At 38.4% G+C, this 24,931-nt stretch overlaps 1 protein-coding gene across 2 annotated transcripts in view; it reads left to right on the forward strand.

Moving 5' to 3' along the window:
• ANO5 (anoctamin 5) overlaps positions 1-24,931 on the forward strand; it is a 61,045-nt gene that overhangs the window by 8,151 nt on the left and 27,963 nt on the right. Inside the window, exons 2-4 of one of the 2 annotated variants that reach the window (XM_010563711.1) lie at positions 4,152-4,196; positions 6,922-6,992; positions 20,119-20,232. In XM_010563711.1, coding sequence (XP_010562013.1) covers positions 4,152-4,196; positions 6,922-6,992; positions 20,119-20,232 — 230 coding nt within the window. The remainder of the gene's footprint in view (positions 1-4,151; positions 4,197-6,921; positions 6,993-20,118; positions 20,233-24,931) is intronic. The other variant, XM_010563712.1, reaches the window with a different exon arrangement.

Consider the following 24,931-nt stretch of genomic DNA (forward strand, 5'->3'; position numbering starts at 1 on the left):
CCCCGTTTTGGCTTTTGGGTTTTTTTTCTTTTTTTTTTAGCCCAGTGCCTTTTAATCAAAAGGAGAGTTTTTATGGTTCTTTAAATGGAAGGCAGCTGAGAGTAAACCTCAAGTTCTGATTTAAAATACTCATTTACTATACTAGAGATTAGAACTGAGGACTTCATGTCTTTTCCAAATGCTAAATGAGATTTTGTTATTGTTAGGAACAGATTTCTCTTCCATATATTTATGCCTATATAAAATAGTTATTTATTCTTTTACTTCTTATGTGTTGATAAATCCCTGTTCTCTGGAATCGCTTGTTTAATAATAAAACACATGCTGAAAAGAAATATGTCCGTGAAGCAGCCTATACTTGAATGCAATCTTTTTTTTTTTAATCATAAAATTCTCTTAAAGTGTTCCCAATAAACTTTCTTGGATTTACTGAGAATTTGATGTTTTCATTGTTAAGAAATAGTTTTAAATTTTTAGGAGCAGCTCTGAGTGTGCAAAAACCACCACTTCAAACATAATCTTGAGATTGAATCTTTGGCTCAGCAGTGCAGTTATTACTCTTCAGACCATGCCAGGTGAAGTCATAACACTTACTTTACTTGCTCGGGAGCCAGCATACTAGGTGGGTCCTTAGTTCCCCTAGACAACTCGGTCATCCAGCTCTGGGAGGATATGGTCCATATACAAATAAATTTAGTTAATAAGTCATTTTAAAGCTATGTTTTAGTTAATAAGTCATTTTAAAGCTATGGAAACACTTACAGCAGTCATTATGAAGCTTGCTTGGAATGAGTGACCTTATTTTGGAGAGGTCTTTGTCCACTGTGCATTTTTGTTAGTGACTAAGTGCTGAATCAGACTCCTTATCAAAGATGGAAACCGGTCAGAGTAGGTCCCACTACAGCAGGAATCCCATGGTGATCTTTTGGGAGCAAAGGACACAGTACTATAAATACCACCTTGATTTAGTGATAAATAGTCATGTTTTAAATCAGTTTCTCTTTTCTGTCAGGCAGGCCAGTTATTGAATAATGGCAGGACTTTAGTAAGATTCTAACTTCAAGACATCTAGGAATAAAATTTTCTTTCATTGCTTTGTAAGGATGAATATTAGGAATTTTCTTTGTAGTACAAAGTAGCTACCTTGTAACAACTGCACCATAAGTTTCAGGTTTGGGTTTTTTTTTTTTGGGGGGGGGGGGTTTTTTTGGTTTTGTTTTTGGGATTTTTGTTTGTTTGGTTTTTGAGTTCTTTCATTTTACCTGGACCATCAAAATTTTGCTCTAGGTATATGTGTGTGCATAAACTGATATGCCAAAGGTGTGAGACGTATACGGAACAGTATGACAGGTCTGAAAGCTCTTTTTACCTGCATGTTTTTGTTGACTGAAAAGGATGCTGTTACTGTGTCTAAGAAAATCATGGAAATAAATGGAAGCAGTATTTTGGACACAATACTGAAAGTAATAACAGGACCAGTAGTAATACTGTCTTACTGCTGCTAAATAATAAACAGTTTATCAACATCTGCCCGGGCATCCTGGCTCTGACTTTGCCTTTAGCATAGCTCGGTCTTAAGCGTGCAAGTGCAAATGATTTTCTAGTTTTAGTAGCAAAATTAAAATTTTGATCCCTAAAAATGTCTATTCAGCTGCCATTTGGCTTTAGAAGCACCTAATATGTTAACATTTTTACTGGTAGAAACACATCTACCGAGAGCTCTACTTGGTGCAGATGAATCAGGGTGATAGAAGTTGGAAGAAAGGAGAACTTAAATGCCTGCCTTTGCTCTGTTTTCTGATGCAGAGTTGCTCTGAACTGTGCCAGACTGCAGCATCTCCACACCAGCTGCTCAGTGCCCAGCTGTACCTGGAGTGCAGCATCATCGGCCAAGCTTTTTTCTTCCCATCTGCCAGCAGACCCCAGCTTACTGAGGATGCTGAAGTGATAAAGATCATCGTCTTCCAGGGAAATTGCTGGTTAGGTACAGTTAAAGATGCTAGAGCATCCCTGGCTGTGCCTGTGCTAGTAACTGAAAAAGTCAAGGATTTTTTTCATTGGCCTTCAAGGACAAGTAGCACAGTCCAGCCACATCCATATGGCTAAACTCCCTTCTTCCCCAAGCAGGACAGACTTCTCCATACCGTTTTGAAGACCAGAACCTGGCCTGTGGTGTCCTCCACAGTGTGTTTCTGCTCTGTCTAGGAGAGTGCTAGAAGCCAAAAGCCGTTCCACAAAGTGCACTAATAATTAAGCTGAGTGAGCAGTCCTGTGGTTGGGCCCGTGTCCTGGAGCTTTTATTTGCCTAGTCGAGGCACAGCTGTTGTGACCAGGACGTAGCCTGTGACGGGTTGTCCTTCTCCCAGAGAATGTGCAGCTCATTTTTCGTGTGGAGGGATATACGTCACTAGTCCTGTGGCATCACTGGGCGGTGCTCGTTACCTTGCCCCAGCTATCAGAAAATAGGGGGTTACCGGAGGCCTTGATTTACAATGGCATCGTTACTTTTTTGCGACAGCACTGAACACATTTACGTGTGTTTTATGAGATTTTGTAAATGAAATTAAACACTTGTCAAAATAAACAGAATTTATTTTGCGCTGCTTGGTTTTTTGGAGGTGACTTTAATTTTATAAAGTCTGTATTGCCATTGTAGTCATTGAAGAGAATTGGTAGGTGGGTTGTGCATGTGGTCTCTAATCCATTTATCTGATTTTAAATATGTCACAGCCAGTCCTACTTGAATAGCTTGTGTGCTGATTCTGTAAATTGCAGATACAGTAGCATCTTTGAGAAATTGTGAGCATGTTGGTGTCTAGACCACTAAGGGTTTTTGTCTTTCATCATGGAATGAATAGGAAAGTTTTGAAGGACGATTTTTTGATTCCTGAAATTAATTAATCATATTAAAGCACTTCTTTTAACCAGTGGGTCCAGATGTGGGGTTCAATTCCTTTTATCTTTTCCTAAATAATCAGTTTTGTCATGTAGAAGAAAGCGATTCAGGCACTGTAACAAAGTTAAACTGTTGTACAATGACTAATCATTTCATTACACAAGAAGCCATTTTTCATGCTTGTTACAAAAATCATAAGATTGCACTAATAGAAGTACATTTTTTTGTGGGGTAAACTACTTACATTTTAAGAGGCGAAATCAGTCTTGATTATATTCTCCAGTCTTCAGTTCTGAATGTTGATTTCTGTGAGCTGTTTTGAATTACTGTTGATCCAATCATCTGGGTCTGTAATTGAAATAGAAGTGGTCTGTAATTCTTAGGCGTGGCATACCAAAAGTTTATAAGTAGGTTGCCCTGCGGTAGGGTGTAGTTTGGGACAGTGTATGTTAATGCTGCAAAATTACAGGCCGTGTGAAGCTTACTTATTTCCAATAAAGTGCAAACTCCTAAGACACATGTGTTTAAGGAGTTACAAATAGCGGTGCGCAGAACTGTAAGGCTGTTGGAGACAACGGTTACACTGGGAAAGAGGCATTTCTTCATCTAGGATATGTGCATGCCCATGAAAGGCAAATGTTTTGAATAAATATTAAAATTATATATGTCTGAAACGATTTTAATGAGTTTTGATAGTTGTAGCGTCATTCTGGAGTTTATTTTGAACAAAAAATTTGCAAGGAGTGACTGCAATTTGTACAAACGAATTTTGTACTGAAGGGCCATTTATGTTTAGTAGATGTCCTCATTCGTTCTTGGTGTGCAAATCTCTTTACGTACAGTAGAGCACGTAGTGTTGAAGAACAAGGCCATTCCCTTAAATATCATGGTTTTATCAGAATATTATTGTTTTACTCCCATCTTTAGATATGAAGTTGTAATTTCTTGAAGAATTTTAAAAGCATTTGCTTGAATAGCAGAAACTCTTATGGTCCTCCCTGCTGCTGATGTGGGAAAGTGGCATCCTTGTTTGTGTTGCTGAATAAGGTGCCTGGACAAAAAGGTCAATGCTGGTGTTTCAAGAGGAACCTGCTCCATGCATTCTGCCTGGGTCTCAGTCTCTGGTTTCCAGGGCTTTATTCTTTTGTTGATACAGTGGCTGTGTTGTAAAGGATAGAAGAGAGTTATTAAATGGGTTCATGTTAAAAGTGGATTTTACTTCTGGTTCTTACTGAAGTGTTCTTTCCTTTTAAAGATGACAATGCGGTTCTCACCAAGTTCAAGCCATCGTGGTCAGAAGGTATTGTACTAACTGGCATTATGCCTTCCTCCCTTTTGTGTGTCCCCTCTCCTTCTTTTTCTGCTGAGAGCCCCTTGGAAATCGGACTTAAGTTTATATGAGTCATTGATATCACATATGAGCCAGGCTTTTTTGCAATGTGATTGGCAAGTCAATTTTTCACTATCTGTGGGCAGCTCTCTTGGTTAAGAACTAATTGGGCATCTTCATTCCTGGTGCTTGTTGCAGTTTTGGGTTGCAGCTCCTTCACACCTTCCTACATGACAGGGACGTGCGTTTCTTGTACTGCTCCTGCTCAGGAACCTGTTGATGTGTTTTTCAAAGAGTGAATGTATTAAGTGTGTTATACTTCTCAGTTAATATATGTTTTGCATTCTCTTTTTGCCTTCTTGTGTGCTGCTCTAGGGTTATTCAGTTTTATTCCCCTGGATCAGTGATACCAAGAGGATTTCCTTCGACAAGTTGCATAAGTAATCAGCTATGGTACTGGGGAGAGCATTTAAAATGTAAAACTCTGAATCGTGCTTGTTCCTGAGGTTAAACTTTCACAACTACAGAAAGCATAATCCAGAAAAAAACAACACCAAGGCTGTTGTTGTAGGCTGTGGAATCAGTCCAAGTCCTCTCAGCAGCATAGGCAAATTGGATGTTACTGCTCCAGGGACAAGGTGCCAGGCTGCTCCTGCCACGAAGGGTTGTGTGATGAAATGTTTGGGCTTTCTGCTCCTGGGCCCTGGGCTCGCTACCTTTGGCCAAAGCTGCAGCAGGCACCTGCATCCCAGGGCTGTAGGCAGAGCAGGTACGGAGCGTGATGGTGTTGCTCCTTTTCTTTCATCAGGCAGCAGTCGCTGTCCTGGGCAGCTGCTGACTTTGCATAACCTTAGAGCCAGCCCTGTATGAAGGTAGAGCCTCTCCTTAGGAGTGTTCTTGCAGAAACAGTTTCTCACATAAGTTAATCTGAATCTTTTGATAGTTGTTGGTTTTTGAGTCAAGGCTTCTGTGTTCTTGCTACGATATTCTCCCATTATGTGCCATTTGTTTCTCTTGCATGTTGAAGCGCTTGTGCTGTGTTGGGAGGTGAACTGAATTCAGGGCTGTGCTGAAACCGTTCCTGTAAACCTTTTCTATGTTTGGTGTTCTCTCTTACAGCGTAGTCCCTGTAGCATTTATGATATATTTGGGTAGGAAGAACGATCCCAAATTATTGACTTTCAGGCTAACTTTTTAGAGATGGCTCAATGCTGGTCTCCACGCTTGTATCAGCATATGGAAACACCTTTCTACAAGTGCATAAGTAAAACTTAAGTGTTCAAATTGTATCTACTAATACAGATTTTGCAGGCATAGTTTGTTTCAGCAGAATGGCATGCAACAACTTTAAATGTCTTAGCATTCAGAAACTTCTTCATTATATGTATATACCATTATATACCATTGCCCAGTTTCTCATCACATCATATGTACAGTTGTAAAGTACAGAGACCATTTTCTGTAAGTGAATTTAGACACAGAAAAAAATTAGAGGAAACAAAGTGCTCTGAAGCTCTACTTGAGTAGCTTATTATACATTTTTCAAAGAATGAGTTTGTCCTGCCTGGATGCAATTTTGACACCAAATATTTGCAGGTTACAAAAAAAAAAAGTACATTTGTTTTATTGGTAGGAATAATCTAACTGTAGTTGTCTTGACAGTGGTTCAGTCTAAGATGCGCTAGTCAGTCTTGTCCAGTTGAAGCTATACGCAGCAATACTTCCTCGATGGAGAAAGGAGCATGATGCATCTTTGTTTTGGAAGAAAGAGGCAGCATTATTAGATGCCTGCTCTAGACCGTGATGAGCTGTTTTCAAAACTGCTTGTCCTTTTCCATTGGTGGTGGACTTATTTAGATGCCTGATTTAGGAGACTGGTCTGTCTGTCTAATCAGCAGAGAGACGGTTGTTTACAAAAACTTCTTGGAGCAGGAGCCTAGCTTAGGGGCTCTGAATTGCTCTCCAGAGCCCCAAACCCAGCCAACATCTCAGTATGATTTAGGGATCTGAAGATACTCAATGTGATTTTTCCCTATAATGTTAACATTTAAGTGACAGTGTCCTTGGTGAACTGACTATATTTGCAGGAAAGTCACGCTGGAGTTCAATACTGTTGTTAAAATGAAGGTGATTTTTTTTCTGTGGGGTTTTGTTTTGTTTTTTTTAAACAACAAGAAGCTTGGTAATTTAAGTTGACATTACTATTCTTGATCCTGTCATTGTGTCTCCATTATGTGGGCTTCTGTAATCTTGAGGTTATGCACCATTAATCCCTTAGCAACAAAAAACCTAATTCAATTTCTAGCAAGCAACTCCAGAGATAATTGAACTTTCATAACTGAGGCAGCAAAGCTCCGGGTGTGAGACCCTCATAGACAGTAACCTGGCAGACATTTGAGACAAGAAAGATACGTGACGCTGACAGATTTTTGTTTATCACAGTTAAAAGTATGTGTCTGTGACTGCAAGGTTACAACCAGGTAGTACAGGCTGAGTATATTGTCTCTCACAGCATTTTTTCCCCTTCACAGAACCATTCTCGGAGGTTTTATGTAGCTCAGCATTATTTTCCAGCTTTTGCTTTTGCTTGTTCATAGTTCTGTGGCTTCAAGATGCACACCACTTTCAGATACAATAATATTTTAAAATAAGGAGTGTATTTATGTGAATCTGTCTTTCTTTCAATGTTCCTTAGGGGAAGAATGCAATGGACCTTTATGTGAGACTATTTCAACTGCAGGATCGGAAGTCCCAAGCAGCTCTGAGGTAAGGTACAGTACTGATGGTGTTAACATACTACTGGTAGGAAGAAAGAGGAACCATTGCTGTGAAAGATAGAATTAGTTTTAAAAATAATATTTCTTCTAGACTGTCTTACATGTCCTTTTTCTATCCATGTAAACATTTTCTTCCTCTAGTGTTTTGAAGGAGCAAAACCATGAATGTAACACTGATACTCACCGAGTCTTACAAGAGACTTATCAGTGTAGAAAACAGTGTGGGCTTAACAGTGTTTCCAGGATCAGTCTTGAAACAAGAATCACACAATCATTTAATGTTTTGGCAATTGGAAAAACATAATGCTTTTGCACAAACCTAACGCTTTGTTTTATGCTGCGTATCATATTGCTGGTTCTAGGAACTTTTTGACAGTGCAGTGAGATTTAAGTTATAAGAATACTTCTTCCTTGCAACATGTGCAATATGAAAAGCATCATCAGCTATTCATTTTTTCACAGTACCTCATTTCTTAATATGTGCAGTACGCAATATCTTAAATAGATAGCGGTGTGTGGTTATTATTCAGTTAAGAAACAGATTTTAAAAGAATATTGAAAGTTTGCTTTCTTGAAATTGGTGTTTTATTCTAATTTCTATTGTCTCGTTTCTTTATTGTGGTTATTATATGCTTAGAGGAAGATATGAAGTGTTTCTGCTCCTGGGCGGAAAATAGTTGCTTTGTCGAAGTAGAGTCTCATACGGGCCATGAGCACTCATCAGAAATGATGTCTATTGAATTGAGTGTTGGAAAACTGTAGCTGTTCTGCTGAACTTCTTAAGAGCAAAACATGTCCTCACCTACCTCTAAGAGGCAAATTTGGAGGTGGTCATGTGAAGACAGAACTCGGGCGTGCTTCCTAGATCACACAGATCCTTATCTTGCTAGCACATGCAACCATGTCATCTAAATATTTTCATAAATCTACCAGTTCCATCTTAAAAATTATTAGTATGTTCACCCTGCTACTTTCTGAATCTATTGTAGGAGTTGTAGCAATCTTTTTCTCCAGCAAAATTTTCCATGAACAGCCATATCAAATACTTCACTGAACCCTGGGCAGATAGGTCTCCAATTATAGCTTATGAATCATCATACCATGATGAGCATCAGAGTCTGAAGCTGATTCTGAGTTCCTTTAGAGTGCTGCTGAGTAGATGGAGATGACCTATGTCACCAAAGCTTGGAAGAATTCACTTCATGACTGAGGATCTAGGAAGAGGCAGGAAACACAGGAGAAAGGGTGCAACGCATGTGTCATATATGTGGAGACATGGGATTTGAACCTTGTTTGAAGGGTGAAAGATTCATGATGGGGTGGGAAAGGAGGCTTTGATCTTCAGCACTTTCTTGCCTGGGAGGTAGTCTCCTTATGAAAAATATATCTGGTTACCCTCTCAAAAATCTCTTGTTGGTAACTTCATGCTGCCATTTCTCTTGTTTTTTACTTATGCCAGGTGTTCTGTTTTGTTATTTTCTGCCCTCCCTCTAAGAAGAGATGGCTTATTTGGCTTTAGATAGTTTGTTTCTCCAGATCAGCTGGTTATCTGATGTTTGCTTACATTTAAGCTAGTACTCTTCTGTGCTTTGTGTTATCCTACCCTGTCCCCTAATACAGTCTCATTTATCTGATTTTTGCTTTCTACGTGTTAGCCAGACATAAAGTTACAGAGTTACTCTTAATCTTCTTACCCAGTTTGACACTCTCATCAGCCATGACAGGCTTAGTTCTTCGTGATTAATGTCCTAGATATGTCTATCCTTAAAGTTTTTCCATGAATTCATTCCAACAGTAAGATAGCCCTGCTCTTTTTTTCATACGATGCTAATCCTTTATGTGTTGTCTCAACTTCAGTTTTGTTTTCTATAAACTGGAAGAACTTCTTTTCCCTCAGTTCTTTGCTAGGCTGCCTTTTGTCATCCTTGATGCATTCCCATAGGATTTGAGCAGGGTCATCTATCCCAGTATGAAAGACAAGCCATGGTTTCTCCTCTTTTCACCAAGACCGTTCTGAGCTCAGGTCAACATGCTTTGTTCTTGTTTTGACAGATAGCACATTCCTCTATTTTATGATTTTACTCTGGTGATAGGTTGGCAATTTTCTTATTACTTAGCCATGTACTTAACTTTGTTTTAAGACTTCCAAGTGTTCGTATTTTCCAACTGCAGGAACAATTTAAGTCAAGTAATTTTAAAACAGAAATGAAATTAATTCATAAAAAGACCATTGGGGAAGAGTTAAACGAATTTACATTCAGGTCACAACTTCATTATGCTTGGGCTGTCTTTTCTATTGGAGGAGAAGAAATGTAACATATAGTAACAGTATGCTTCTGCTCAGCAGTAGGGAGGAAAAGCTAAGGCCTTATCGTTGATTTAGCAACAGAGGAGGGAATAAAAGAAATCTAGATTCAAATATGGAAAGCAGAAAACATTACCTATCCGTAATTCAGTGGTATTTTTTTTTCTTTTGCAATCTGTAAAGGATTATCTGATTTGGACATAAGGAATGGTGCAAGTAAAACAAAAACTAAGGTGAAAAATGGTCTGTAGTGAAGCCTGCCAACACTTGCAGAAGTTGGATGAAGCCAAGGACTCAGAAAGTAATCGAGTCTCCAGTCAATGGTGCATTTGGTCCTTCTTCATGATTCTGCATTTCTGCTGTAATTCACTGCTTCTTGCCTATTTTACCCTGTTTTTTTTTTTTTTTTTTTTTTTTAAATCTGCTTCTTCTTGAGTCTCCTTATTTTTCTTCTTCTTTTAATGTCCCACAAGGAAAAAAGAAACAAGATTGCTTGGAGTTCAACAGCTTTTCATATTACAAGCCTTACAGCATGAATCATTTCTAGATGCTTTGTCATGCAGAGAGGCAAGGAGATGTTTTCAGCAAACAGCAGACTGGAGAGGAGGGGAAAAAAAAGGATATGATAGGGATATTTTCAAATAGGCGTTGCATTGGGGACTGCTTCAAGTCATTGTTAAATCAGTAATTCACAGACAGCCACTTCTGTTAGGGATAGGCAACTGTCCTAATTGAGTGTCTATGTAGAATATACCTGAATCAGCCTTAATGGAGTTCCTGTTCCAAGAAATACATAAATGCCTCTGGAAGTCCTTTCAAGCAAATTGGAAAATGAATGGAATAAAACTTGAGAATCAGTTTTTCCTATGTGCTTTATATTTATGAATAAAGAGCGCTAGAAACATATAATGGCACAATTCTGTTTTGATAGCACAGTGCATTTCTGTTCAGTGATTATAATTGGTTGTTCGCATTACAGAGTAAATGAGGATGAGGCCCACTGACAAAATAGGGTTCCTATTCTTAAGAGGAAGGAAGGGCAGTTAAATAATTCAAGTTTGGAAGAAAGCTAAAATTGGAATTTGTATTAAATTTCCTGAGAATTAAATTTTAGGCCATTCAAGTGGGATAATTGTAAAATGAGTACAGATTTTGTGGAAGACTGAATCATTAATTTGTAGTTTATCAACATCTGTATGAGGTGTATACAGAGGACTATTTGTGTCTGCTGTTCCAATTAAGAAGTACAAGGTGACTTAAAATGTATGCTTTTTATGTATCTGGACCCTGAGTTTCTCAGTAGTATATGAAATTTTCACCTTTTCTGTTAATTTCATACTAGTGAAATGCTCCCTAAAAATTCCTGTTAATCAGGATTTTCCATATTGTAACTTGATCTTGAGTAAATGTGAGAACAAGCTGTCTTTAAGCCAGGTTAGCAGAAGTAAATTGGCAGAGCTCCATCAAATGTATTAAAGCAATGCATTTTACCAAAATTAGGGGTGTGGCAAACAGATTTTTTTTTTTTGAGAGCAGCAGGTGCTGCAAGTGTTCCAAAGGAATTGATTATTGTTTTTTTCTGAAGAAACACCATCATAATGTACATTACTTTTCATGCTTGTTCATTTTTCAATTCAGACCAGTGGGGTTTCAAGTAGAGAGAAATATAAAATGCCATTGTTAATATTATGAAGACAGACCAAATCAGTTTCAAAATCTAGAAGGAAATACAAAAAGACTTCTCTCAAGTGTAACTACAAAACACAATCTGAGGGGTATTTTGGGGAGAGTGAGTGCATTAAAGACTTAGGGTGGATTGCGAAGTAGGAAGGACCAGCCCAGCACTGCTGCCACCACTGCTAACCTTCTTTATTCTTGGTTTTTGTCTGAACAAAGTTGGACTATTTGAGTGTTTCTGAAAACACTGGTTGGGTCTTGTTTTGGGGGTCGTGTTATCAAGATGGGTGTCCCTTTGTGCTGTCTGTAGACTTTGGCATATAATGAAAATTGGGGTGTCTCTGTAAGAGTTCTTACACTTTAAATGTACAGTAGAAGGTTTCATCACCAACGTTATAATATTTAACCCCCATGACTTGAGCTAATTAATTTCAGGCAGTTGTAATGAGAGCAGGGTAAGTTCCTTAGATTAACAGGAAAGCATTTCACAAAATTCATAAGAACATACAAAGGACTCTGCCAGCTGTGTGTCTTCATCGCACAGTTTAGTGTTTCACTAAATGTATTAAAAATTTATCTCAGGTTGAAGCAGTGTGGGCAGCATGTGAGGACCAGCGGGTGGCTAAAACCTGTATTTACATCTAATCGTGGAGGAGGTGGGAAGCTTTGGGCGGGAGGAGGACGGGATGGAGGTAGAAGAAGAGCAGATGGAAGGGGACCAGCTTGGCCCGGGGGGGCAGGCGTGCAATGGAGAGGTCAGGAGCCGTAGGGCAGCAATGAAAAGCGAGGCTGCACTTTCATTGATGTCAAATTTGTACGGTACTTTACAAGGCAGATATTTTCAGTGTATAATTGGAGAGAAACTTTCTGCTTAAGCGTCTCAGGTCTTAGTTCTCTACAAACAGCGCAGGTTTTTCCAGTAGCATCAATGAAGTGAGGATTAAACTGCTAAACCCAGTTCAGACTACCTCGGAGTAAGAGCACAGTGCAGCTATTTATGTTTGCACTGTTTCTCATGTGGATTCCGTGCCAAAAACCAGGTGGATCTGTCTTTGTTTATCTGACTCAGTTCCAAAAAGGACATTTTTATCTTATTTAGATAAGCAAATACTCAGAGATGGCATCATTAAGAAAGAACGTAAAGATGTGTGTACATGTTCCTGTTTCCATTGAAAGTAAAATTGTAATAAAAGTGAAAAATGCTCATTTCTAATTTAAAAAAAATCATACAGTACTTTATGAAAATTGGATTTTGGAAAATACACTTTTTGAAATATTACAACTCTAAACCAATAAATGATGATACAATAATGAAATGAAGTTAGTATTCTGCTTCTGTTGAAAGTTAATTTTATTCCATAGAGAACTGCCATATTTTCATAATGCGCTCACACTATTTGGTTGCACTCTTTAAACCTGCCTGTGATTTGTTTTCAGAAGAAAAACAAAAGAAGTGTGTGAGAAACTATTGACTAACGGCATTAGATATTGCAAAACAGCTTAGGTATTGCAAACCAGTATTCATTCTAATAGCGCAGCGTGGTCTCAAAATCCTTTGCTCATGCAATCACACAGTTGTGGTCCAGGACCCCAGATAGCTTATGGACGTGTCTTTGTAGGAGAGCTGTGCTCTGCAGAGTCCTCTGCTGCTGGTATTCCTGTCATCTCTGTGTGGAGTCTGGCCAGAGGACGTTGCAACACCCTCCGGGCCTTCGTGCAGGAAAATAATAAGCACCCAGATCTTGTCCAATTGAAATCAGGGTAGGGATTCGCCAGGCGTGGATCATAACTGGAAGCTGGGAAGCCCTCACTAGTCTCATTAGGCATAACAACTGCAATTACTGATACCAATTTGCCTTGTCTACACTATGAGATTAATGATCTGTCTCCTTGCATTTGTTTTCCTTCAGTGTACGTGGTATAATTTCAGTTTGTATTGAAAAAATAGCTAAGTAAGGGGCATCACATTTGTTCTTAATGCAAGCGCAGCCGTCTATGCTGTGTACATTTTCTCTCTTTTGATATTAAAATAAGAAAAAGTACTGTTAAAAATTGTTCTTCATCAGCTTGTAAATGGTAATCTGTGCCAAGTTGTTGAGGCTTTATTTTTTTATGATGGAAATGCTGAGGGATACTGTATAGCTCTTACTAAAAGTTGTTATTAATATTTAGAAATCGTTATGGGCCATGTAAAAGTCAGTGGCGTAGGCTAGAGACCCAGCTCATCTGAGGAAGCAGAGGTTTGTTTAAATTTTGACTATCTGGACTGAAAATCCAACTATCACTCAGAACAGCTTTTCAATAACTTAAACCAGAAGCTACACTGTTTCTTCTGAAATAGCCTTTTATTTTAAAGCCTCCTTTGCATCATCGCTAACAACATTATGTTTTTCCCGTGATGCCACTGGCAGGGCCTAAACAGCACTGAGACTACTTTACTCATCCCTGAACATCAAGTGGTAAGCAGTAAGCAATATTCATGCTTCTTTGCATGAATTTGTGTGGCGTCTTCTATAACTGTATGCCAGAAAGTCCCTCGCCAGAAAATTTTCCAGTTTCAAGGAAGCCATCCTTCCAAAAAGAATTGTTTTTTCTAGCTTATAAAAATGAACGTGGTTTTTTTGCTTATTCTTAGTAATGGCTTAAATGATAAATTCAAGCAAATTGAAAGGATAATAGACAAAATCGAAAAGTTAAGATTGGTGGAGAAAACTGGAAAGTTTGCTTTTTTTATCATTGTTTTGGTTTCATGGAATATAGGATGTATTCTGACTGGTGTTATTAACAAATGTGGGATTCCTTTTTATCATGGTAATGTGGACGGCTCTGTGAGTCAGCATGATACTTTAAAATTTTTTAAAGAGCAAGAAACAAACACTGACAGCATTTGAAATGTGTTGCCTTTTTTTTCTTATTGTAGTAAATAATAAGGAAAGGCTCAAAATATGCACTTACTGAAATTTGCAGACAAGATAATTGTATTAATTTTCAAATATATCAGAAAACTTAAAATAACCATTATTCTTTTATGGAGAAAAAAAATCACAAAAATTCATTTAAGATAACTGAAGAAGTACATGCTGAGGTATATTAAAACTGTCTGCTTGCTTACATTGGGCTCTGGTGTCTTACATTAACACATACGCTCTCTCAGCATACTTCTTATTTTTCTTTGTTCTATTCTCATTTAATGTGTTCTTTTATCCAGAGAGGCTTTTTCTGCGCATTTAAATCTTAGTGCAAGTATCTTGGTGTCTTCAACTGCTTTGAAATGCATGTTTTCAAGCTTTGAGATTTTAATGTGGTTTAAAATTGAAACACAATTGTGGTGGAGGTGCAAAAAGTAGCTTGCAAGTTTTAGCTACAAGAAACATGTGGGATTTTTTGTTTCTTTGAATGGGAAAGGTTATAATTTTGTATGCAACTTTGTAGCCTGCATGAAGCATAACTGGAAATTGAAATGTGTGGTGCTAGAGTGTTGTTAATACATTTCTTTGAAGTGGGTAAGCACTTCAATTGCATGGATTCCTCCAAGCAAGAATATTGAAGAGAACTTCATGCAAAGAGGATCTCTGGTATAATGGGAACTGAGTTTACTGGGCATAAACCGGGAATTTGCCTTTTTGATTTTCAGTAGAGTGCCTGTATATTTGCATATGTTGTGTAAATGCATTTCCAGGAGCTTTTTGCTTTTGGAAATGAATTTTATCAAACAGTTACATTTAGCATAGCGGCACTTAAATCAGCATGTTTTTCCTATAGCTGTAAGCATGTTTAATTCGGTAAAAGGGGGAGGTATATAAACATCTTTTGCAAACTGGGGATCTAAATGAGGGTGATAATTTTGTTTTTAAGCCATTGAATGTTTTCTACCCTTTCAATTATGGAGGCTTTTCTTGTATTTTGATTCAGCTTTCAAATCCTTATATTTTTGTCCATTTCTGTATTCTGAAAATTTTTCTGCAGTGGATTGTTAATTCATAAATTAACTAATTGCTTTGTAATGTTGTTATTTTGGTTTTTTTTTACATTGTGTGTGATAAAAACTAATTTGCCTGTATGATTATCAAAAGTATGCAGTAAATACAATATTTGGTTTATAGACTATCTTGTAAGCAGCAAAATCTTGCGAATCAATTTTATTTTGTAATTTCAGGCAGTTTCTTGTGTGGTAATGTAGGACTATGATAATATAACTGCTAGATGTGCTGATGGGGATCATGTTATCCATGTTAACCTCTCAGCATACCCTTTAGTCAGAGCCGGAGATTCTTCACTGGGCTAGAACTCTAATGAAGCTAATGTATTGGGTTCTTCCATCTCAGATTAGTGTTGGTTACTGCTTTATTACTGAAATTGCCGCTCTAAGCTACCTTCCCACTCTGAAATACAAAAAGCAGAAGGGGAAGGCGGCTGAGGTCTGAACCTGCAGCCCCAGCTCCGTGAGGTGGATGCTTGTGAAACCTTGAAGTCTGGGGAACTGGAGTTGGGAAGGCCATTTCTGAATGTAGGCCCCAAAGAAACTTGCAGTTTTCTGACTGAATATTAATCTGAAAAGCATTGCTCTAAGTCAGATTCCTCTGTTTTTGAATTACGGACACGGAGAGGGCTAGGATATTTAGTAGCAAGGTGTATTTGGAGGAAGCTCCGTTGCCTACAAGGAGAGAGCTGTGCTAAGCGGCCTGTAGGGACATAAATTTCCTGTTAGGTAGATGACCAGAAATAGAAATCCCTGCGAGTCCTGTGAGAATATACAGTATTAAATCATTCAGGTATAATCTGAAAAATGTATTTGCCTTTCAGGTACTGTGATATTGCTAAACCACCGAGGGCTAGCGGACTGTGCTGACCGAGGTCAGCTGTCTGTGTGCTTTGGTGGGTGAGCAAGGCCACGAAATGTTTACCTCGGTCTCCCTCCCTCAGCTTCAGTCCAAAGTCGTTTCTCTGAAGCACTTTCTGTTACGGTGTTTAGTGGTTGGTGCCACATCCAGCAGCTCGCCTTCCCCTCTCCTGTTCGCGGTGACCGGCTTGTGTGCTTTGGCCCTGGATTTGATGGATGTGAACGTCGTGTGAGACCACCAGCCAGCATTTACCAGCTGTGCCCAAACCAGTTTGGGCAGACTGAACGGGGGGTGTTACAGCCTTACTTCATCTTGAGCTATGCTTTATTAATTTCCATGCTGAGATCTTGGGTCTTTCCTGTAACCTGTGCTGTTTGAGTCAGGATTTCCTACTGCAGGGCTTTAGGTTGTGTCTAACGTGAGGACTGCAAGTCCAGGTACTTGGAGGGTTGTTGGGTTGAACGTGGTCCGATACCCTCACCTCCGCTGGATGTCTGGGCAGACGTTATTGATTACAGCACAACTAGGAATATTAATATAATTCCATATGAATCCAGTAAGTTTACATTTATGTAGCTATGTGAAAAATTTAGCGCCTTATGATAGGCTGTTAGAGCGTTCAGTTAGCAGATCTGTCCGCAGGCTATGAAGTCACTTAGAGAGTTAATTAGACTATTAAGACTGGAAAGTTACTACAGGAAAATAGGAAGGTAGTACTTGGTTTTGAACAAGTAGTTTTTGTGAACTTGCCTTGTAGCTGATGGGTTTATCCAACTTTTGGAAGCACTGGTAAATGCTAAACACTTGCGGTAGCACCATTTCATAGAATCGTACAGTGACTTGGACTGGAAGGGACCTCTGGAGGTCTCCTTGACCAGTTTCCTACTGGAGGCAAGGCTGACTTCAAACTTGGATCAGGTTGCTGAGTCAGGGCCTTGCTTGGTCAAGCTGTGTGATCTCTGAGGATGGAGGTTACGCAGTCTCTCTGGGCAACCTGTTGTACCTGTTCCTGCTCAACCGCACCCTCGCATCCAGTAGGAATTTCCTTTGTTGCAACTTGTGCCTGTTGCCTCTTGTGTTCTCGCCAGATGCCTCAGGGAAGAGACTGGCTCCGTCTCTTCTGTAATTCCTCATTGGGTATTACTCAAAAGCTTCTGCTTCCTCACTGTGCTGCATTGGGAAATATTAATTTGGTTACTTGTATTCCAGAAGGTACACGTCACAGAGTATCTGCTCTGATGAGCTGTAACTTCATTTAATAACTGTAGGTTGTCGAAGATCAATTAATTTGAATACAGTTCTGGAAAGAGCTGTTAAGAAATAAAGTATACTAATCCATAATGTTTTATGATTCACTGATGCAACCAATGCAAATTACCAACTTTTTATATATATTTTAAACCTGTAAGTGCACATTTATGCACAGAATTGCATGAATATGCAAGACTGATCTTGTTCTTCTTGTGAAATCCAAATGCAGCAAAATGGAAAGGAATAATTTATGGGTTTAATAAGTAGGCCTGTCACTATCCGTGATGAATAATCCTATGTACAGAAGGAGAGAGAAGTGATAAGTATTCCCCTTCTCAAAGCAGATCCAACGATGACTACTGCATCCTCTTATAATTGATAGTCAGACCTTTAATGACTAAGCAGGATTCTAATACATTTTAGAAAATGAGCAAACTTTGATGGCACTAAAGATAAAATATTACTTCAGTCGTATGGAATGATCTAATTATAACTATGCTACCCAAAGAATTTGGGACACTCCTTTGGCAGGAGCTTTTTTTGAAGTAAATATTATTGATTTTTTTTTCTTTCTTTCTTTCTTTGTGTATATGGATTTTGTTAAATCACTAGGACAATGTCTGTGCTTGCACAATCTCTATTTTTTCAAATTGGTGGTTGGGGCGGTCTGTTTTTAGGCTGGTTCCCAACATTGTAAGTTGTTAGACTGCACTTTGGGGTTCACTTACTGTAATGCTGAATAATTAGAGTACTGTTGATACTATTAAGATGTCGGTGTGGTTCTATACACTAATCAAATTAACATCTAAACAGTTGCAATTTGTTTGTAGTCACAATTATATTTACAAAACCCCCCAAACCTGTAAGCACAAAATAGAATAGGAAAATGCTGTTTCTTTTCTTTTCTTCTATTGGATTCCATGATTTTTGTGAGCCTTTTAGTCCTAATGATTATGTACTGCATTTGAAAGCAAAAGCATTTTTGGAGGTAGCATGTCCTGATTTCAGTTCTTACAAAGTAGTCTATGTTAATTGATCTGCTGTAAATATTTCTCAAGAAGAGGAACAACAAAAACAACCAAGTGTTTTGTACCTCCCCAAAGGCTAGGATAGCTTCAGAAATACAGGAATTCTGAGGAATGCATGGATAGTCCAAGTAGGCTACTGTCTGGTTTCAGCAGTTACCAGGGTATCTAGTGAAGAGGCATAAAATTGTATAAAGCTATGGAATAATAGGAATTTTTATTATTATTATTATTGTTGTTGTTATTATTATTATTATTAAATTTGAACCTCTTGAAGATAAACACATGTCCCGGAGTATGCAGATATTATTGCTTGTGGTTTTGTCAGCTCTGGAATGACATAGTTGCAATTCATCTTTTTATGTCCCAGTGGGTCCAACCTGACATGAGCGTAACAGAAACTTGCATGCTCTATTCATTAGCCTGTGCTTGTTTTGTTGCCTTTGCGTTGCATTTAAAGAAACTTTCTCATTGTTCCTTTTTTTAAAATCTGCTTAAGTAGCCAAATGATGGCAATTAGCAATTTAGGAGTCATTATTTTAAAATACCTGAGTTTATAATAAAAATTAATGCCAGCACAGTTTTGCCTTTAATAAAAAAGACATTATACTCATACTGTTTAGGAATACTTGTGTTTTCCTAATAGTTGGAAGCTTTTCTTGGCTTTCTTAAGGACACAGATTTCTCACTAGCTGTAGCTGGGGGGTATGTGCTCGAAGCAGTTGGTTTGGGTCTTGGAGAGGAACAGTGGGATTGCTAACTACTTGTTGGTTATTCCGGCAGAGTGGAAGGAGATATAATCTGTTCCTGAAGCGACGTCTCAGGGTAAAACAGTGATGAATGATATTGCAAGTAGCTTGGATGGCTGCAGTAATAACATGCTTCACTGTGTGATGCCTTTTGTTAACTGGGAGCAAGGTTCACAGTTATAAAGTTCTCTGAGAAAGCACAGAATTTATTTTGCGTGCATCCTTGCATGGCTTAAGAGGGAGAAGACAGAGACATATCCCTTTGAATTACTCTTTTTTTTTTGTTCCTACTCTAATAAAATAAAAACCCAATTCAGTCCTATATAAATACAATTTTGCTGATGGGTGTGGTTAAAAAAAACCAACAACCTTCCTTAGCATGGAGGTAAATTTAGACCAGAGTGTTAGCTTCTATGGAGAGCACTGTGCTGTATGAACCTCTAGTCTTGCAAACAATTTGGTAGAGCTGAATATTGATATGGTAATAAATAATATTACCTAATATTATGCTAACTTCCCTAGGAGAGTGAGGTAATAGTCTTTTTTTGCTTAACGTTAATTACTGTAGCCTAATCAGTGAAGAAGATGAATGTTGTTATTACGACATTCTGGCTGATAAATGAAAAGATGACTGTTAATAGATCAATTGGAATACTAATTACCCTGTTGCATTGATACATTTTATTAGATTTCCCTCCCCGCAAGAAAGTAAATACTCAATTTTGAAATGTAACCCCTGTATCATTTGTGTGCATTTTCATATGTAGTCATAGCTGGGCCATATTTCTCTGTGGTGGTTGGTTTAGTGAATCTTGTTATGTAGAATACAATGCATGGAATTTACTTTTTGCTACTTGCTTCAAGTCAATGAGCAGTGCCTTAGCTGGCTTTTATATAGAGTGGCATTCTGACTAACTGCAGAAGAAAACCCATGCTGTCAAATAACACTTGTCTTGATCATTTATGACACATTGTAAAGACTGTGAAAGAATAAATGGTAGCATTGTTCACAGGTTATTGTAAATACTAACATATATTTATTCTTCATATACCAGTTATTTACATGTAGTGTTTGTGCATATAAGCAGTTAATCTTGAAATTATTTTAACTGGATGTAGCCCTTGTTAAAACTTGTGCAAGTATATCTTCAGCTATGAAGAAACTGAAGAATTGAGGCAATTTGGGGGAACTTCTTTGTCTTCTGTTATATTTTAGAGCAACGGCAATGCTTGGTTTTTTTTAATCATATGCCTATATCTTCCACAGATTGATAAAAGACATCAGAGCAAAGATTCTATTTTCTTCAGGGACGGTGTCAGGAGAATTGATTTTGTTCTCTCCTATGTGGATGATCTTAATAAGGAATGGGAAAAAAAGTTGGTAAGTTTGTCTTTTTGAGGTCCTCTGAATTCTTATCTGTCATAACCAGAATATCAATTACTAAGCCTTTCAAATAACTACACTCAGCTGGAATTGGATTTAGCTAAAAACTTGATAGCTGCATAAAAAGCCATTCCATGTACTGAATTTCTGTGTAATTCACTGTTGTGCATTATGACCCAATTAGATTTTTGGGGCTTTATTTACTGAATTGATCACTCTCCATTACTTAGGCTGGTCAGTATATTATACAATCAATGCCAAGTAATCCAAATTATTTTGCTTTCTTCATTTAACAGTCTTATAGTTAGCTGTGGCTTTGGTGAAGCTATCTGTAAATAGTTAAATGAAGGAGGTTTCTTCTAAATAAGCAAAGCTTTATCCAAATGAGATGTAACTATAAATTTTTTTCCTCCCCATCCTTTGACTTCAGTTAGAGCAGAAATGGATTCTTAGATCCAAGAATCCATGTGATTTTCCTTTTAAGACTTTTTTTTTTTTTCTATACTCTAAGCAAAATAAACACAAAGCTCCTCTCTGAGCTCTTCTGTGTGCTTGACTAGCTCTTTACATGTGTCGGTTCTTCTGGAAGAATATTTAAAGTGGCTTTGAAAAGAGACCTCCTATGTAACAGAGCATGACGTACAGGCTTTCTCTAAAATGCTCGTCAGTGATCATCCCTGAACTTCCCAGCAAGACCCGGTTGCCTGAATGGTAGCAGTAGGTCAGACTGAATCAGTAAATGACATGTATTTGTTCCTTGCTCAGACTGACACTTGAGGTCTAACTTGACTAATACATAAATTCAGGCTATTTAAAAAATCCGGTACTGTGAGATGCAGTCAACACAAACAATAAATTCCATATAAGCATAGTGTTTAAAAAATAATAATTACGGGGATTTTGATTATTTTGTTTTCTCTTTATTCACTGCCTTCTTTCTGACCAGGAGAGGTTACATTTGCAAACTAGTCTTTCCAATACACATCCCCACAGTTTGTTCTAAAAAAAAAAAAACCCACCAAAAAAACCAAACCAAAAAAGACTTCATTCTCATGTAATCACATTATTCTGAAAGATAAGGCTTTCTGAAGAAAACTAATTATATGGAAGCTTATGACAAAATCATGATCAAAACTAAAGGTCTGTGAAGTAAAGAATGCTTCTCATCTATATCTTGTCATATTAAAGTGTTTCATAATTAAAAATTATAATTTCCTTTGAACAAAACTGCACAATTGGACTGTTCAAAAAATTGTTTACTGCTTACATTCTTTTATGAAGGAAATAATGTTTTCATTAAGGACTTATGCTGCCTATATGCAGATACGGTCCGGTGTAGAACACGGCTCCTGCATCATATACTTGTTACCTTAAAAAAAGCAAAAATGCCTGTCATCATCTCTGATGCTTTTCCCATCTTAAGCATCTCAGAGTCTGCTTTCCTCAGCTAGCCACGTTTGGGAGATTTGCTTAGGAGACCAAGGGTTATATTATAGCTGGTACCATAGGTTTATATGAAGGCATACTTTTTCAAATCCACACTGGCTCTGTGTCAGGCTGTAATCCTAGCTACGTTCCTCCTTCTACCATAAAGCAAAATACATTTTAATAAAGAAGGAAGAGGAGACCAATCAGTGTAGAGAGAAGAAAAAGATATCCATGCAAAATATGTGAAAGCAAGCCTTAAAATAAACTTTTCCATTAGTCATACTCAAATAACATGAGGGAAGAAATGGAGACTATTTAGGTAATGTTTCAAGTGGGAAGGAAAACGAGCCAGATGCTCAGTCTAGGCACTCGTTCATATTGTGTGCAGCAATTTCCTTCTCATTGGTTTATAGGTCATTAGAGGGTGGCAGGAATCTTTGCCAGAGCAGAGGCCATGTACATGCGTGTCATTATTGACTGAAGGATTGACATGGGGAAGAACCCAAGAGCTAGTAGCTAATACTGAAGTTCCTCTTTGAAGTAAAAATGCACTTAGCTAGGAAGAAACATCTCTCTGTTACAAAAGAGTAGAACATCTGCATCAAGTTTCGTGAGATTTAATTCTGTATTTGTCTGCTACTTGCAAAAGAGTTTATGGCCCCATGGAAGGAGGCGTTTGGTCTGTGGCTCTGTAGGTTAGCTCTGCCATCACAGAACAGACAGGCATGAAGATATCAGTGTTACGGTGTGTGAGTTTTTACATGGTTCTTAGGGAATCTGCTAAGAAAATTAAATTTGCCCTATATTTTTGTCCAGCATAGACCTTTATAACATGAATATGCCCATAAATTAATGCAGACTTCTTAGCACAGAAGTACTGTGCTGTTGTCTGTGTGGGAACAAGATTTAAATAGTGATGCACTGCAGCCTTTGGAATTTGTCTGATATACTGTACTTGCTATTGTACAGTCATCGCAGGAAAGAAATGTGAATTTCTGTACTACAATGATACAGCAAAATGTAACAGCTAAGAATAGAAGCGTTCATGGGAAGAGAATAACAGTTGTGACAAACGGGTTTGTTTCCTTGTCTCAAGGAAACAGCTTTATTCTGCATTTCTAAGAAGGAGATGAATAACTTCTTTGTGTGTTTTAACACAGGCCGGATACAGATGTAAGAGGCGGTCTGTTCATCTTTTCTAGCTTCGTGCAGAACAAATGCATTAACAACTTTGATGTTTCCCAGAAACTTTGCAGCGCAAACTCTGTATTGAACTTGCCTTCTATAAGCTACATGAATAAATCCTAACTAAAAAGTCTCTCTAAAGAAAAAGGAGGATTACATTTTTGTGAGACAATACTTTATATTTTTTCCTGAAAGCCTCTAGCAGATAAGTGGAAATATTTCACTGATATATGAAACGCATGTGAATGTGGAAAAATAAACATAATTTCTAAAACTCTCTAAGAGATTATTCAGGTGTGACCAGGACATGATCTTTATTTGTCCATAAGTGTATTTCTTCTACAAGAAATTCCAGAGCATTAGGACTCTTGGATCTCTGTGCAAAGTAACTTGTTCCTATATTTACTGGAAGCAAAGTCCTCCCGTCCCCAGTGGGGCATGGAGATAGGGAAAGAAATTTTATCTAGTCCTTTCCCACTTTTCATCATCTCAGACAGAAACTTCTGCTTTCTCACAGGCACCAGATAGCCCAAAGTTAGGGAGCCAGGGGCAGCAAAAAATCAGATGCTTGTTGTTCCTGCTGCACTGTTAGGCTGCCAACTGGGAGAAGCCGCATCCCCGGCTCTGCAGGAGCAGCTGAAAACTGGGCTTAAGCCACACTGGGCACCTCTCCTTGCTGCGTTACAGAAGCCTGGCTGGTACTTGCAGAAGAAAGGTGTTTGCTGTCTCTCGTGCTGTGGAGGGCGTGCAGAGCATCCTCCCAAGCCATGTGAGCAGTCCCTGCGGTGCTGCGGCAGGGCCGGTTATCTCATCCGTCTCGTCAGCCTCCCGCTCTCGTGGCTGCAGGCGGATGAGACGACAAGGGGCTTTTCCTAAACAGGCACCACCTTGCCTGAAATGTTCTTGCCAGGGAGCGGCGTGGGCAGCCTGAGCTTAATCTGAGCCCATCTGTGTTAGTCCTGTGCAGTGAATTGTGTTTTCTCAGGGTACAGCTAAGGGCAGAGTTCTTGTACGCTTTACAGTAGCATGTGATAGTTCCTAAAGGCCATATTTATTTCCCAATATCCTGCACGTGACTGCAGTTAAAAGTAAGCCTGAGCATCCTGATACATAAAAGGCTTTTCTAAGCTTGGTGCGCGCTCCCTAAAGGAAAGAGAAAAGCAAGGAGAAGGAATTTGATTAAAGAATAGTATGTTGTAAACTTAAAATTATTTTATTCTCCTATTTATTGATTGTCGTTACTAGCAGTAACAGCATTGTTATCAAGAAACAGGTTTATAACAGTTTTCTGTCTTCCTTAGGTACCTAATCATGCAGTGTTGCATCTGCATTGGGCATATTAGTACCGCTGGACTTTGGATCTTGCTTTGTTAATTTTATTGGGATGGTTCATTACAGCCAAGCATACGTTAGATGGTAAAGTTACTCTGTCTAAGTGTGTGGGATATCTACAGCGGTGTTTGGAGAGGTGAATGATCTACTGATCTCTCTCCTATATAGGCCACAGTGGTCTCAGAAAATGTGGTTTCATTCTTTTACAGATGGTTTGGAGAGGCTTAAGAACACTACTTAAACAAAACGTGAGGAAGCCTACTGCTGCTGGTCTTCTGTAATGTGATTACTTATGTTGCTTCCCTCTGTGACTGCAGAGTGGCATCTATAGCAGAGTCACAAATAGATGCACCAGGTCTAGCTTTTTAGGTTTGGGACAGTAAGCTTAAAATTCTTACAAGTACATATTAAAACAAAACAGCACTGGTCCAAGGGTACATTTTGTCCATTTTAAGCCTTTGATGGCAACATGAAGAAATCCAGTATTTGGCGAGAAGATAGGGGAGCACTGTTTTGGGTTTTTTTTGCAGTGAACTGATTTCCTTTTGAAGACGGTTGTTTCAAATGACTGGAAAGTTCAGTACATTGACATGGGTTTCGGAGAAGGTGACTTATGGGAAGAGAGCAAGGTGGTAAAAAGAGTGTAATTTCTGTTAGAGCACTGCAATTTATCACACTAAGTGTATAGTAAGGAAAGATCAGTAAGATGGGGCCAGACCTTTGACTCTGTCTGTTATTAAGCTGCACAGCT

The sequence above is a fragment of the Haliaeetus leucocephalus genome, unplaced genomic scaffold (genome assembly GCF_000737465.1).
Source record: "Haliaeetus leucocephalus isolate CR32 unplaced genomic scaffold, Haliaeetus_leucocephalus-4.0 Scaffold173, whole genome shotgun sequence".
Taxonomy (NCBI): domain Eukaryota; kingdom Metazoa; phylum Chordata; class Aves; order Accipitriformes; family Accipitridae; genus Haliaeetus; species Haliaeetus leucocephalus.